The sequence below is a fragment of the Mya arenaria genome, chromosome 5 (assembly GCF_026914265.1).
Source record: "Mya arenaria isolate MELC-2E11 chromosome 5, ASM2691426v1".
Classification (NCBI taxonomy): Eukaryota; Metazoa; Mollusca; class Bivalvia; order Myida; family Myidae; genus Mya; species Mya arenaria.
The window spans coordinates 22,179,217-22,194,959 of NC_069126.1; the positions used below are offsets into that span (position 1 = coordinate 22,179,217).

The 15,743-nt window shown below is 37.2% G+C and overlaps 1 protein-coding gene across 1 annotated transcript in view; it reads right to left on the reverse strand.

Moving 5' to 3' along the window:
* Positions 1–15,743, reverse strand: part of LOC128234787 (DNA polymerase epsilon catalytic subunit A-like) — a 46,872-nt gene that overhangs the window by 20,984 nt on the left and 10,145 nt on the right. Inside the window, exons 17-29 of the mRNA XM_052949304.1 lie at positions 15,404–15,550; positions 7,923–8,068; positions 7,183–7,331; positions 6,544–6,636; positions 5,692–5,836; positions 4,890–5,090; positions 4,317–4,469; positions 4,017–4,142; positions 3,380–3,468; positions 3,041–3,143; positions 2,111–2,191; positions 477–602; positions 7–216 (exon numbers count right to left, since the gene is read on the reverse strand). Of these exons, the coding sequence (XP_052805264.1) occupies positions 7–216; positions 477–602; positions 2,111–2,191; positions 3,041–3,143; positions 3,380–3,468; positions 4,017–4,142; positions 4,317–4,469; positions 4,890–5,090; positions 5,692–5,836; positions 6,544–6,636; positions 7,183–7,331; positions 7,923–8,068; positions 15,404–15,550 (1,769 nt within the window). The remainder of the gene's footprint in view (positions 1–6; positions 217–476; positions 603–2,110; positions 2,192–3,040; positions 3,144–3,379; positions 3,469–4,016; positions 4,143–4,316; positions 4,470–4,889; positions 5,091–5,691; positions 5,837–6,543; positions 6,637–7,182; positions 7,332–7,922; positions 8,069–15,403; positions 15,551–15,743) is intronic.

Here is a 15,743-nt window from a genome sequence, read left to right on the forward strand (position 1 = left end):
ACAAACCATAGTGTTTCCTGCTGATGGTGGTGGGCCCAACGCATCTCTCCATGACTGGGAACCGTCCAGCTGGGAGTCATCCTGACTTTGTGAGAACTCGTCACTTGTGCGTTTACGCTTGTTAGAGGTGGCCACTCCCCTGGGACCCACCGCAGGCCTGGAACCAATATCTTCCATGTCTTGTATTGCTGCTGGCTTCTTGAAGACCAAGTCATCCTGTATGATACATGTTTAAGCATACAGTGTCAGTCTGTAAGATAACACGTTTAAACGTACTGAGTCATCCTGAATGATACACATTAAAATATACAGTGTCAGTCAGTATGATTTACGTTTAATTATCCATGTGTAATTAACTTAAGGAATAAGTGACATATCCATTTGATTGCGATTCAGTTAATTCTGTCCAAAGACAGTGGTCAAAATTAGAACAAGCTCTGCACTGGTAAAATGCTTTTCTGGCTTGCTCAAAGTACCTGTGTAGGTTTAGCAGCCGCTGCAAATATCTCGCTGATTTTCTTTTGTTTGAACACATCATTGCGTTCCAGTAACTTCTTCTGTAACCAGTCGGGGTGGGCTATACGTGGAACTGGGTTGGCTACCTGCAGTAGAAAAAAAAGCGATGCTATGATTAACTTCTATTTAAAAGTAAAATTGAGCCATAGCTACTGGGCTTTTAATTGTCAGGATCCAAAGCTGGGTTTTGACACTTCAGTACAACTATTGAAATATTATATTTTGACCCTTTACCTTCATGACAAAAAGTCCACTCCACATGTGGACAAGCAACCACTGTCAGCATATCAAAGAAACTTTAAATGAGGAAATTTTACATTTATAATGACTAGAGGTTAGAACAAAAGCAAGAAGAAAACAAGAGCTGTCACAGTATGTGACGAATGCCCCCGATTGTGACATTGACCTATGAACAAGGTCAGTACATGAAAAGTTGATCTTGCCTTTACATGTCAAATACATATGGCAAGTTATTTTAAATTGCCTCTAAACATAAAAAATACCACCCATAGTTGACAACCAACACTGTTATGTCCTTATATATGCAGCATTCCATTGTGAATAAACACCCAAGTGTGACCTTGACCTTTGAGATAGGGACGTGGGTCTGTCATGCGACACGTCGTCTTGGTATGTGGAACACATGTGGCAAGTTATTTTAAAATCTGTCCATACAAGGGAAAGTTACAGCCCGGACACGACAACTTACACTCTATGTCCTTATATGCAGCACTCTGTTGTGAATAAACACCTAAGTGTGACCTTGACCTTAGAGGTAGGGACACGGGTCTTGCACGCGACACGTCATCTTGGTATGTGGAACACATGTGGCAAGTTATTTTAAAATCTGTCCATACAAGGGAAAGTTACAGCCCGGACACGACAACCTATACTCAATGTCCTTATATGCAGCACTCCATTGTGAATAAACACTAAGTGTGACCTTGACCTTAGAGGTAGGGACACGGGTCGTTCACGCGACACGTTGTCTTGGTATGTGGAGCACATGTGGCAAGTAATTTTAAAATCTGTCCATACATGGGAAAGTTACAGCCCGGACACGACAACCTATACTCTATGTCCTATATGCAGCACTCCATTGTGAATAAACACTAAGTGTGACCTTGACCTTAGAGGTAGGGGCACGGGTCTTGCACGCGACACGTCGTCTTGGTATGTGGAACACATGTGGCAAGTTATTTTAAAATCTGTCCATACATGGGAAAGTAACAGCCCGGACACGACAACCTACACTCTATGTCCAAATGCAGCACTCCATTGTGAATAAACACTAAGTGTGACCTTGACCTTAGAGGTAGGGGCACGGGTCTTGCACGCGACACGTCGTCTTGGTATGTGGAACACATGTGGCAAGTTATTTTAAAATCTGTCCATACAAGGGAAAGTTACAGCCCGGACACGAGTTATTGAGCCGGACACACGGACGGACGGTGCGATTTTAATATGCCCACCTTAGGGGGCATAATAAGCAAATGGTGTTTTTTTTTAATAGTTGTAATTTTTCCTTGTCACCAAAGATCATAAAACCTTGTATATGGATTCTAAATCTATTATGCAATTTCAAGAAACTCACATTCTGCAGAGCTGCAGGAATGGTAATGATCTTCATGACAGTGCCTCCCAATCTCTCTATGTAGTACTGCCAATCTAAAATCTGAAAATACAGGTGTTTCAATATCATTTAAATGTAATAGTTTCTGATTCTAATGTTCATGAAAGAAACAATCTTTTTCTTATTTTAGTATCAGCAACCTTGACCAAACTTATCTCAAAAGAGACTACAAGGTTTGTCTTCACAAAAGCTTCCTACACATGTTTCATCACTACTGTACACATCAATTCCAATGAAGTATTAAGCAACAAGCATTTTTCTATAGGCAACCATGACCTTTATGCCTATGACCTCAAATGCTATTCCAATGTAAGTCTTCACCTTTATAACTTCCTGAATACAAAGTTTCAATGTATTAGGTAATTCCTTGAAAATAAACCTTATTCCATTTTTTACCAACCCCAAAAACCCAACAAAACCGATAAACCCTAATCAGTTAACCATGATAACTTCTTTTAAGAAACCTGGTTAAAACATTCTTGTCTAAAAAAAGTCTCAACTGATACTTCAGGGTGTGCCTCTTAGATTGAAAACCATACTGATTCTGCTATGTTTTCCAAGGGACTAAATATATATATATATATATATTTCTGTCTGTTTCTACAAAGACTGTAAAGTAGTAGTGAATTGAGGGATTACCCTGATGCAGAAATCTCCAATTTTATGCTAGTTCAAAGTTAGGGACTCCCATTTTGAACTAGCAGAACAGTGCATCCTCGGGAACGCCAAAAGAAACTGTCAATGAGCGTTTACCATTTCATTGACACCCCATATCAGAACTAGAGACACCATATTGCATGAGGGTCACAGGACCTCTGACTGAAGAATCCCTCTGGAATACCGCACTTTTACATATATTGCTGCTCACAGAATAAGAAGCGTATGTCTCACCTCTCTGATGTCAAAACTGTTCATTCCAGGGGCTTTTAGCCACTTTCTAAGGTAGTGCTTCTTCACACCAGGCTCAGCCTCAAATATGGTCATGGGAATAGCCCTGAAATGATACCCTTCAGATAAAGCACACATACAAATACTTTTGTTGCCATTTAATACATATTATGAATTCTTATCAGAAAAGTTAAAAAAACTTCCCAAAAGCCCCAATTATTAGGTACTATTTCAAACTTGTTCCATAAATTTTCATACATACCATCTATGCTTCATATTATAAAGCTTCAAAGGAATATAGAATCACCATTAAAAAAAAAAATTGAGAGGAACAGAACTGACCTTTCCGTGACGGGTGCTCCCTCGGGCTTCTTGGAGATGACAAACTTGCAGCTAAGACCCGCATCCTTAACCATCTGGTCTCCCAGAAACTGTACACAAAACAGCAAGACAGACTTGTGTTTTATTGAGTCTTTTTTTCCCCCAGCCAAACAAGGCATTAGTCAACAATTAACAATGTCAAAACTATGGGCCTTGCTTCAGATGTGCTTATATTTCTTGCAATAATTATACCTTGTTCAATTGATTCTTTTATTGCTTTTAGAGTTATAATCGATGCTACATGTTTTGCATTATGCCAAAAATTCCATGGCTTTGCTTGAATATTATTTGACTTATCTTCTTAAAAAAGAAGAGCCAAAACTTAATTTAGTGACATAAAATTATCTGACATATAGATGTAGAGAGAAACACAAAAGAAATGTTTCTTGCTGAAAGTTCCATGCTTGACACAAACTATAAGCTCAGTTTCAATCTCCAGCATAAGAATACTGACACCACTGAAGTCCGTACCCCAGAAGCAGACTAAAAAAACATGTCATTCAAAACAGATTAGTTCTTTTTTACATTCTAGCTAGAATCAACAAGTACATGTTTTTAAAGTTGTCTGAATGAGAAACAATGAAGAAAAATAGCGTACTTCTGCCAGTCTTCTAGCCGTAGAGATGGAGGTAGACTTCTGGGATCCATAGTCCTCGAGTTTCCGAGACATACTTCGCTTCTCCGAGATCAACTCAAATAGCTCAGAGTCCGGCATATTCGCTGCCTGCAAACATGGTGGACAAAGTATATCATCAAGTATTTGAACATGTCTTGTTAAGAAAAAAATAAGTTTATTACGTAAGGTATATGTAAAAGAACATCAAAGGTACTTCAAAAGTGTAAGGCTTTTGTTAACCCTGAAAGAATAAAGAAGCCCATTATTACTAAAACTACCCACCTTGCTGAACAGCACATCCAGCCAGTAATCTGCCACCTTGGCCACTGCACTGTAACACTCCTCCAGGGTCTTCCCCTTAAGGAAAGCCTCAAACACCGATGACTGGAAGATCTTGATCAGCTCAAGCTCACCATTACGTTTTACTTCAAACCCCTGTAGAAGGCAACATTATGGTACTGATTGGGTGGATACCTAGTTCATATGAAACAATTCACCATACCTGGGGTGTTGATCAAATACTGAGAAAAGATCATTTCTGAATCTATTTTGCTTAACTTTAAGTTCAGGGGGTCATTTTAATATGGATTTTAGTCGTAAATTAAAATTATCTGAGTCAAAAGTCTCATAATTTCTCAAATAGCCTTAAGGTTCAAAAGGTGGCAGTTTCAAGTTACTATTTTTTAACACAATCGGAGAGACATTTTTATTTTTTAAATTCATTGACACATTGACCATTTAAATGGCCGTTTCATTTACCAGTTGACAACATGAATAGGTATTTAACTTGTTTATTGTTGTGTCAACAACATAAACTTACAATGCACTTTGAATGGACAACAACACCACACTGACCTTCAGTTCAGCAAGGGAGCCATCAAAGTTGAACACTGCATATCGTTTCTTCAGCTTCTTGCCCTCCTCCTTTGATGCAGGGAGAATCATGGAGAGATACGGCCCATCAACCTCAAAGAAGATGGAGTTCTCATTGCGGACCTTGTACTCCATTGTATCAGTGTTGACAAGCTCCTGGTATTGGTCGTTTGTGAAGAAGTCCTATAAATATGAACATTGCACTTGAGAGCTAGGTAAAAGTGAGATTTTGAAGACCTGTAAGCAGAGAGGATTGTTGATAAACTGCCGATCATATTGAAAGATTGGTAGAAATGTACCAGTAGCCAAAAAGAGGGTGTTACCATAAATAAACTAGAAATGTGTCCATAGGACACGGATGCCCCCACTTCGGGTTTTTGTCACAGAAAATAAGCCATAATGATTTTTGAAGTATTTTTGGCAAAAAAGGGCCGTAACTCCTAAATGACTAAAGCGATTTCCATGACTATCGAACTTGATCAAGATATTATGGTCACAAACATGTGTTTAAAGTTTGGTGAGGATTGGACAAACGGTTTTCAAGAATTAGATCGGAAACAATCTTCGGGACGTACGTACGTACGTACGTACGGACAAGGGCAACCCTATATGCCGCCACTTTGTGGGGGCATAATTACCGATTTTAACAATCTTTAACCGCTTTGTTTCATTAAGTCTGCAGTTAGCAACCACACCTATACTAGAAGTAATCTTAATGCAATATTTCAAACAATTTCCTGTAATATAATTTAAAATCGTATGTTATGCAATGCATGTATTTTACCTTGACCATGACATTCAGCATAGCCCCAGGGTAGGAGATGGTGACCTTGGGTTTCTTGGGGTTGTTGGTTTTAATGACGTAGTTCTCAGGGAACGTCGCAGGCAGCACACACCAGATACCGTCTGTGTCCAGCTCGAGGGGACGCCTAGGAATGGCATGTAAGAGGCCCATGTAATTTTGTCTTGCTATTTTGTACAAGGTAATTGTGTGAATTTTGGATGTCTTGTGACCCATAGTAATATAGTATCATTTGAAAGTGTTTTATTTCTAGATAAAGAATATTATAAATATTCCAGAAATAATATTACAAGCAACTTTCTTGGACCTTGAACGATTGCAATATTGTCTTATTCCCATCCAATTTCGGTTGATATTAAGAACAAAAGTTCAAACTCTAATAACTTTACCTATAATGTGTTCCATCATTTACTTCACACATATGCATCAGCAAGCAATACCCCATCAATGATACAGGGTTACCAGCAACAGGGTTACCAGCGATCAAAATTACCATTTACACCTATGACTTAATAAACTAACAAGCTCATTTGTACAATAAATACCTTAGAAACACTCTCCCAGAAATACATAATGTACATCATCGTACTACATGTAAATGGTCTTACTAAGTAGACATATTTCAGCCTGGTTTTGGGGCCATTCCTCCTTTAAAAGGAACGTATTACCCCAAAAGGCAGGCAAAAGTTCCCCTGCTAAAAAATCTTCAATGAAAATATTCGTCTGCCTTTTTGTCAAGTTTTGCTGCAGTCATGGTTCAGTCTACACGAGTTGTAACAGAAGAAGTAAATTTATGCCATGCGTACACTGGGAAATCTTATGTAAAAGGCTTACCCAATCTGTTCCACAATTTCCCTGGCCTTGGTGATGATATGGGCACCCGTTAAGCACACGATTCCTGCCATCTCCATACTGTACCAGCGAGCCCTGAGATGGAATTGAAAAACATGCCCATTTTTCTCAAACTTAGAACAGGTTCATCAACTATCTCATCACACTATTCTTGATGTGCTATACATTGTTATAAAATTATCCTCTTTTTCAAGAGATTAGAGGCTTTAAAAGGAAATTATTTTAAAGACAATCAATTATGTTTTTGGAACAAAATTTTATATCATGGTAATTCATCTCGAAAACACAAGCAAAATTCAATAAATGTATAAAAAAACACCTGGTTTTAGTGGGGAGCAAACTCACACCTTCTTAGAATGTCTGTGATATAATGTGAACTTTGCTAGATCATGTTGAATATATTTGGATGCCTATATTTTGTCTAGACCAAAATCCACTGACAATTAATGTCCTCTGTGCTGTGCACTTCCAGTGGAAAGTATTAAAAGCAACCTGCAATGTCTGTCTAACGTGTTCTGGCTAACACAGAATTGATGATAAATATGAAAATTTCATAATATCCAAAACAGTTATTTTCACGCAAATTTGATGATGAAACTTTACACAAAACAAAGTTCCTACCCCTTCCTCATGACGTAGCCATAGAAAGAGTTGAGGATACACTTGTGTGCCAGCTGCAGGGAATCGTACAGCACCACCATGCCGTTAGCCTTCTTGATTTCTGACGCATCTTTCGAATCCTCGGCCTCTGATAGCTTCTTCTTCCAGACCTTTTTAAAACATTTGTTTTTACTTTTTGAAGATGCAAAGACTGTAGATGATGAGTAAAACAGAAAACAATGTGCTATTGCAGCCCTTGTTGGTGTTAGTGTATTAGCATTTCAAATAGATTTTACGATTCATATATATTGTTATGGTTTGGACTTTGGAAGTGTCAAAGCTTCAAATAGAACTAACTCGAGGACCGATGACTTGGCCAAAAAAATAACAATTTCTTATCTCTGCGTGACTCAAGTTGTTTTATTTTTATTTTTAATGACCAAATTTTCCGTTTACTGGCAAGACAGCTTGTACATTTTTACATGCACATCCTCATGTACAATGTAGCTTGACATATTTGTGAAATTTTAAGGTTAAAAAATGTTTAAAAATGTATGTGGTTTGGTGAGTGACCTCCTAACCTATCATACATGTACATACTCGGGGTATTTTTACAAAATGCAAAGTTAACCTGTGTGGAAAAGTTATGCTTAGTTTGGAGCTCAAACCCACATCAGCTGGGTCACTTGCAAATTATTATTTTCTGATCCCCAAGAAACTGTGAAAATAGTTGGCATAACAAACAGATTACACATGTGTACCTTGGTAAGACCCTTGAACTCATATCTCCTGTCCCTGAAAGCCCTCACTGTATCCACATAGAACGAGTTCTCACGTTGACAGATGGTGGCTGTTCGTTCCTCCATTCTTGTATGCTTGGTCTTCTTGTATGCCTTTCGGCAATATTCTAGATCGGGGATAAAAACATTTTGACCTGAGAAACTATTTAAGTTCACATACACACCATCCAAATTGTGGTGATAGGATGATTGGACAAGGTCTTCGAAAGTCATAGATTGTACACGACTGATTTTAAGTAATCTTCTTTATTTAAAGGGCTATTTCTCTCCAGTGACTAGAGCTATATGACTGGTTATCCAAATAGTCTCAGATACAATTCCCATACACAATCTCCCCAAATTGTGTGATGATTGACAAAGGTTTCTAACGTTATTGTCACAAGACCGATTTTCTTAAATTAAATCACGATAAGTCACAAGTTACTTGAATGAATGGCTATACCGTGTCTGTGGCCTAATGGTTAAGCATCTGCCTACAGAACGGGAGGTCAGGGTTCGATCCTTGGCCGCATCATACCAAAAGACGTTTAAAAGTTGGTACAAGTAGCTCTCTTGCCTGGCTCTCTGCATTTAAAGGGTAGTGCTTGGGAAAGTGGTGTACTCAGTACTGGTTCAACCCAGGAAAGTTGTACCCCGTGTATCGGGTCTTTACACAGAGCACGTTATGTCGTAAAAGAACCAACGGGTCTCTTTGAAAAAGAGCTAGGGTATCGCACCCAGATCCCACCACTGTCTCTTCAGCATACTGTCCCTTCAGCAAAAACAAAGGACCCCATTGGAATTAAGTGCTTGCACTTTCTCGGGTTATCCTTGACCGCAAGGTCTAAAGAAATACATACATACAACGAGCACTTTTTCCTATGGTTACTGGGTTTTAGGCCAAGTAACTGGGTTTTGCATTTATGTGTTAGAAAAACACTAGGTACAAAACTTAATCACAACTAGTGACAACAACATTCCACCAAGGTTTCTTTGACTATCGTTGAAATAGTTTGAGTTGACCGATGGTCAAGGGCATATCAGTATGCTTCACCATTTTTGTTGGGCATAAAAAGAAAATTATAAAAGACTATGATAAAAAGAAAAGAAAAACATCTTTATTTTCTTATTCTTTTTTGGTTCCTTGACATCTATCTGTTTGGGTCGGATAGATTGAATAACAGACACTGTTTTTAACTTTCGGGAAGTCTTATGCACATACACATACCGACTAAATTTGGTGAAGATTGGATTAGGCCACTACTTTATATAAATTGGTTTACAAAACCGGCGGGTCTAATTTTCCAAATAGTACAAAAAATAATAATTTGAATTTCACTTCTTTTTTTCAAAATTATTTTCCCGACCGTATTGATTTTGGTGTGAAATGAAAAAAAAACATGAACAGATAAGAGTACGAATGCAGTAGATCTCGACTGGTTTGTTGTTACGGAATACTCTTTAAAATCAAAAGAAACAAACATGTCTAGATGTATAGATGCCCTGTGAATGCATACACAAAATGGCGAAGTTGGGAGAAAATGAAAATATCAGATACATAATTATGGATTTCTCTGTCAGTTTACTATCATTGGTACATATACTTAAGTCAAATGCTAGATTTATTATTTTGCTATATAATTTTTATATACTGATGTGGTAATTTGCTGCAAGAATTGAATTTGAAATGGAATTGGTGAACATCCCATGGTAAATATCCCGGTCCGAAAATATCCGGACTTAGCATGGATCGAGTTGCACAGAACAAGGTCCGAATATATAAGGGTTAATTAAAACTCAAATCTAGGTCTAGTTTGGTTTTTAGTTTTTCAGGAATTGTCTTCACAGTATATTAAAGCTCAAATGTCTTCATAATATGTTACTTCCTTGTTTACAAATTAGGTAATTATTTCACTTTATTGACATTTTCCAATATTGAAAAAACAGACAATGTTTAGAAAATGTAATGTATTAAAACAATACAGTGCAATTTTTGTGCATTTTAATGCATAAAATGTGCCTTCTCTGTTGTTTTTTTTTAAATTCAATATTGGTCAGTTTTTAAGTGTTCTGGCCCCAATTTCTCGAAACTTCTTAAATCCCTTATAACAGGATTAAGCTAAACTCACTATTTTTGTTTTTCAATATTTTGCGTTTCATGCACTCCTTTAAGAGTTTTAATACTTTAGATAGGAATTACTGTTACAATTATCACAATAAACCATTTTTCATTTATCAAAATTCACACTAAGTATGTATTTTTGGCTAATTAAAATAAGCAACTTAAGCCTGTTAAGCTTAAGAAGTTTCGAGAAATTGGGGCCTGCATTCATTTTGCTTTTATCTTACCCTTAAAGCTTAACAAATGTGACTTTGATAAAAAGTGTAGTTTATACATGTATACATGTTTTATAGTCAAATTCATTGATGTTTTATATGCACAGTATGTAAGATTTAAACTGTGTGTTGTATTAGAACTTTGAGTGTATTAAAACATGCATTAAATGGACCCTTTAAGAGTATGGTTTTTTTCCCCCCTTTTTTTTTGACCTGGCACCCGGTGGACATTTTTTCCAAAAATTCTAGTAAACCAAAAAATAAACAAGAAATGCCGCAATGCGACAAAACCAGGTTTTTAATGATGTCAGAAGAACTTCAGCCTGTGTCTGTTTTTCTATTTTTAGTTACAGTGACATTGACCCTAGGGACCCCAAATGCAAGCCATTGAAACGTATCCATAAACTCTTTCTTTATACAAAGTTGGGTCAGGATATGTCAACGCTAACATAAGTTATTCAGTTTCAACCATTTTTCTATTTTTAGTAACAGTGACCTTGACCTTGAATCTAGGGACCCCAAATGCAATCCCATGAAAGGTAGCTATAAATTCTTCCTTTATACTTGGTTTGGTCAAGATATGTGGACCCTGACTAAAGCTATTCAGTTTCAACTACTTTTCTATTTTTAATAACAGTGACCTTGACCCTAGAGACCCCAAACGCAATCCCATGAAAGTATCCATAAACTCTTCCCATAGACCAAGTTTGGTCAAGATATGTCAACCCTAACTTAAGATATTCAGTTTCAACCGTTTTTTCTATTTTTAGTAACAGTGACCTTGACCCTAGGGAGCCCAAATGCAATCCCATGAAAGGTATTCATAAACTCTTCCTATAGAACAAGTTTGGTCAAGATATGTCAACCCTAACTAAAGTTATTCAGTTTCAACTGTTTTTCTATTTTTAGTAACAGTGACCTTGACCTTGGCCCTTGGGTCCCCAAACACAACCCCATGAAAGGTCTCCATAAACTCTTCCTTTAGACCAAGTTTAGTCAAGATATGTCATCCCTAACTGAAGTTATTCAGTTTCAACCGTTTTTCTATCTATAGTAACAGTGACCTTAACCTTGACCCTAGGGACCCCAAACGCAATCCCATGAAAGGTACTTATAAACTCTTTCTATAGATCAAGTTTGGTCAAGATATGTCAACCCTTACTAAAGTTATTCAGTTTCAAGTGTTTTTCTTTTTTAGTAACAGTGACCTTAACCTTGACCCTAGGGACCCCAAACACAATCCCATGAAAGGTACCCATAAACTCTTTCTATAGATCAAGTTTGGTCAAGATATGTCAACCCTTACTAAAGTTATTCAGTTTCAAGTGTTTTTCTTTTTTAGTAACAGTGACCTTAACCTTGACCCTAGGGACCCCAAACACAATCCCATGAAAGGTACCCATAAACTCTTCCTATAGACCAAGTTAAGTCAAGATATGTCATCCCTAACTAAAGCATTCAGTTTCAACCGTTTTTCTTTTTTTAGTAACAGTGACCTTAACCTTGACCCTAGGGATCCCAAACGCAATCCCATGAAAGGTACTCATAAACTCTTTCTATAGATCAAGTTTGGTCAAGATATGGCAACCCTTACTTAAGTTATTCAGTTTCATAGGTGAGTTTGACGCCGCCCGCCAGCCCGAACAACGACGTTTGTCATTCTAATAACCAGGTTTCACTATGTGAAAACCTGGTTAAAAAGGAGTGGTCTTAGCCAAGGCTTCTACAACAGCTCATCAGATGATTTGGAAGACCTTTTAGGAGCTCTCCTTGAAGCAAACTGGAAGTGTCAATTGTTACAATTGTTCCAAACTTGCTATGACAAACTCATCGGGACCTAGGGCAAAAGTTCGAAATACAAAAATATAGCACGAGTCCGAATTATGTCTCACGTTTAAATCCGCAAATGAATTGGTCATTTATATTTTTTCATAGTGAAAACAGCAAGCTTGAATTTTTTTTTTATTATTATTTGTGTTCATTTATTTAATTCATGATTATCGATTAGGGCTATTCCAGTTAAACATATGTCCCACCCCAGGACGGCAAAATAAAGAAATTCTGTAGGGGGTAGGTCTTTTTCTTAATTTGCTACTGTAGGGGGTGGTGATAAGTCCAATTTCGCTTCTATAGGGGGGCGTCATTTTCTTTTTTGCTTCTGACCGTATCTGCTCATTTATATTCACTGCCCGATGGTGAAATACCGGTTTTTTTTATCCATATAACATATTTTACCGAACGTCGTGTATAGAATTGGTTTGGATACAAATTTTCGCGATATTACGAGTCGGTTCCGCGGTACCGGAAATCAGAAGAAGTTGCGTCCCTTGACAACAAGATGGCGGAGGCGCCAGAATTTGTAAAGTCGTGGTCGAAGACCAACCTACAAAATTGGCTAGAAACCAATAGTTGCGCCGCATGTGTGGATACGTTTCGTGGTAAGTATACCAAATTGCAGTGTTCGACACTAACGGGGTCCCGGGATCCCGAGGACACCAGTTTTTCAGGAGGGACACCTGAACTTCGAAGTCCAGTATTCCGTCGGGACACTTTAAATTTCTAACTGATAAACGCTAAATATCAATAAATAAGTAGCATTTAATTAATTTATTACCTAAATTCGGGCTCCCTAAATTTCTTGACACATGTCAAAACAATATTATTAATTATCATTATCGGACTCATCAAAGCGAAAGTATAGCTGACTATTTGACTATAGTTACGTCATGAATCTATAAATAAACAGGTCATTTCACAGGCGCATGCAGGTTAACGCTTCCGTTTTGTTGTTTACATTTTAAACAAGGTCAAAGCTGACAGAGATTTATTATCGGTAAAATACTTATGTGGAATTGTTTTGCTTATGTGTCAGAACCGCCCAAAAAGATGCCAACTCTGATGATACCTTTTATATAATATGATGCGACCTTTGAGTATTTACAGTAACATTTACGACACAAAAGAACTGCATCCTACATTCAGCATTCTTTGTTAATTGGCATTCAACTTATCAAAGAAATTTTAAAGACATATATTTTATGCCTTGATAAAAAATAATAGAAATAAAATTTGCAGGGTTTTATTCATTAATTCAATAAATTTATAAAATTTTATGACTTTTTGGCGCGAAAATTAACATGTATACACAATTTTTGGTCGTCTGCTCTTTCAGTATGCACTACGACTGTTGGGCAGTCTGATTGATTTATCAACAGCTCTACTAAATATTGATTGGAGTTTTCACAAGCCAGATGTAATATTCCTACAGTTTCTTAATGAAAAGCACCGACATTTGACAAGACCCTGAACCATGATGTATTTTATGCGTATTTTCCAAAAATCTAAAAATAGTAACATCAAGTTTTTGTTTACATTGTATCCATCTCTGTTTTTGACTGAAAACAAAAGGGACTTAGACATTCTCCCGCTTTTGAACCCAATCTACCAACTTAGAGACCAAAATATACCTCACTGCCATTCAGTGCTACTAACCTGTCATTACATGCTGCTGAAAACATGTATAATAATTATGGTGGTTTATACTTGCATTACAAATTGAAAAGTAAAAGGATGTTGAATTTAATATTAAAACAGGCTCAACAATGAAAAAATGTAAAAAGTGGAAGGGACTCCTAATTTCAGGAAGGGACACCTGATTTCAAATGTTGGTGTCCCTTCGGGATCCCTTGGAAAAATGGTTAGTGTCGACCCCTGAAATTGACAACAGTTGTCTAGAATTTTATTAGAAATCATAATTTGTACGTATTGCGTAAATGTTATAAATCCGAATGTTTCGTCCCCTTAACATTTCGACCACAAGTTATTTTAAGGTTGTATATAATTACATGGGTGAAAGTTTCAGCCTCATGTGGCTTAATATGCACTTATAGCAACATATGAAGAAACAAGAGAACCGTGGTGTGTAGGTTATAGTCCATATAATGGAAAATAACAAAATTTATTAATGGAAAATAACAAAATTTATTACAAGCGAAGCCCAGTAATAAGTTTTGTTATTTTCCATTACATGAGCTGTAACCGACTTATAGTTCACCCTAGTTTCTAAGCCAATCATCGAACAAGGCCGTATACAGCGTGCCCATTGGCTGCTCGAAGTTCATTTGGCGCGCGCCATGTCTGTTGACCTAGTTATAATAATTAACTTATTGGATGCAGATGTGATCTTATATGAAACCTATTCGAGCAAAGATTTGAAAATCTCTGGGTGATGATTGGCTTAGAAACTAGGGTGAGCTATAAGGTCCTATATAGCTCACCTGATCAAAGAGTTACAAAAGAGTAATTGCAAATAATCTTTGCATATAGACGTATAAAAAAATAAACTTCTCAAGGGGGTCCGAATTTGCTCAAAAAATATTCTAAAGGGGGTTCTTTTCTCATCAAATAAACTTCTGAAGGGGGATGGTCCATTTTGAAAGTGCCTTCCTGGGGTGGGACATATGTTTTACTGGAATAGCCCTTACACAAACACTGATATAAAACACTTATTTTACACTGGGACCTCCTCTGAATTGGTTGAACAGAACAGTGCAACTAACATCTGACATTTTAAAGTTATTCTTTCTGAGATCTCATTTGAGATTGTCATTGAATCAATAAAAATCTGCACGTTTTATACATAAAAAAAATCACGGGCTTAGGTAATTATTGTCTCTAATGTCAAAAACATTAACCAAATAACTAATTATATGCATTATATTACACACTTGGTTATTTAGCGACATGCTGCACACACATATGCAGCTTGATTTGCAGATCGACATAATGAACACAGAAAATGTGTAATTCACCACAGGGACTGAAATGTGTCGACATAGCGAAAATATCTTTGGAACCAGGAAAAAAGTAGGACACAACCAGAAAATCAAGATATCAGATGTCGACAGGAGGTTGGACTGTATCAACCAAAGGTAACCCATAAACTTCTTTAACATCAGTTTACAAAGAAAATCTGCTCACAAATCACATCGGTTGGTTGAAATGGCAGTGTACAATCACATTACTGGGTTATTTTAATTTCAGAACTAAAGCTCTTTTCTATTTGAGACTTTTTGGAAGCACATTTACTGTTGCTGAGGGATGGCATCACTTAAAACAAATCATACCTGCCAGTCGTTTCTTTTCAATCTCAGCCTGCTCCAGCCTGGGGAGTTCATGGAAGGCACGGGGCCGTCGACCGGGCTCCGAGGGAGGGAACTTTTCATTCTCTAACTGCTGCTGTATACGATGGTATTCGCTCCTTGTTGCCGGCACTAGCAACAGTAGAGTAACATGTTTATCAAGATCAATGAAATTATTACACAAGTGAATACTGTTCAATTTAATCAACTGTAACACACTTCTCTTGAGAGGAAAAATGCTGGAAATACATTCTATAGACTTGAATTATTTTTGGTAATATAGGTGCCAGTTTCCTGTAATATTAAAATGTTACATTTTTTCAAT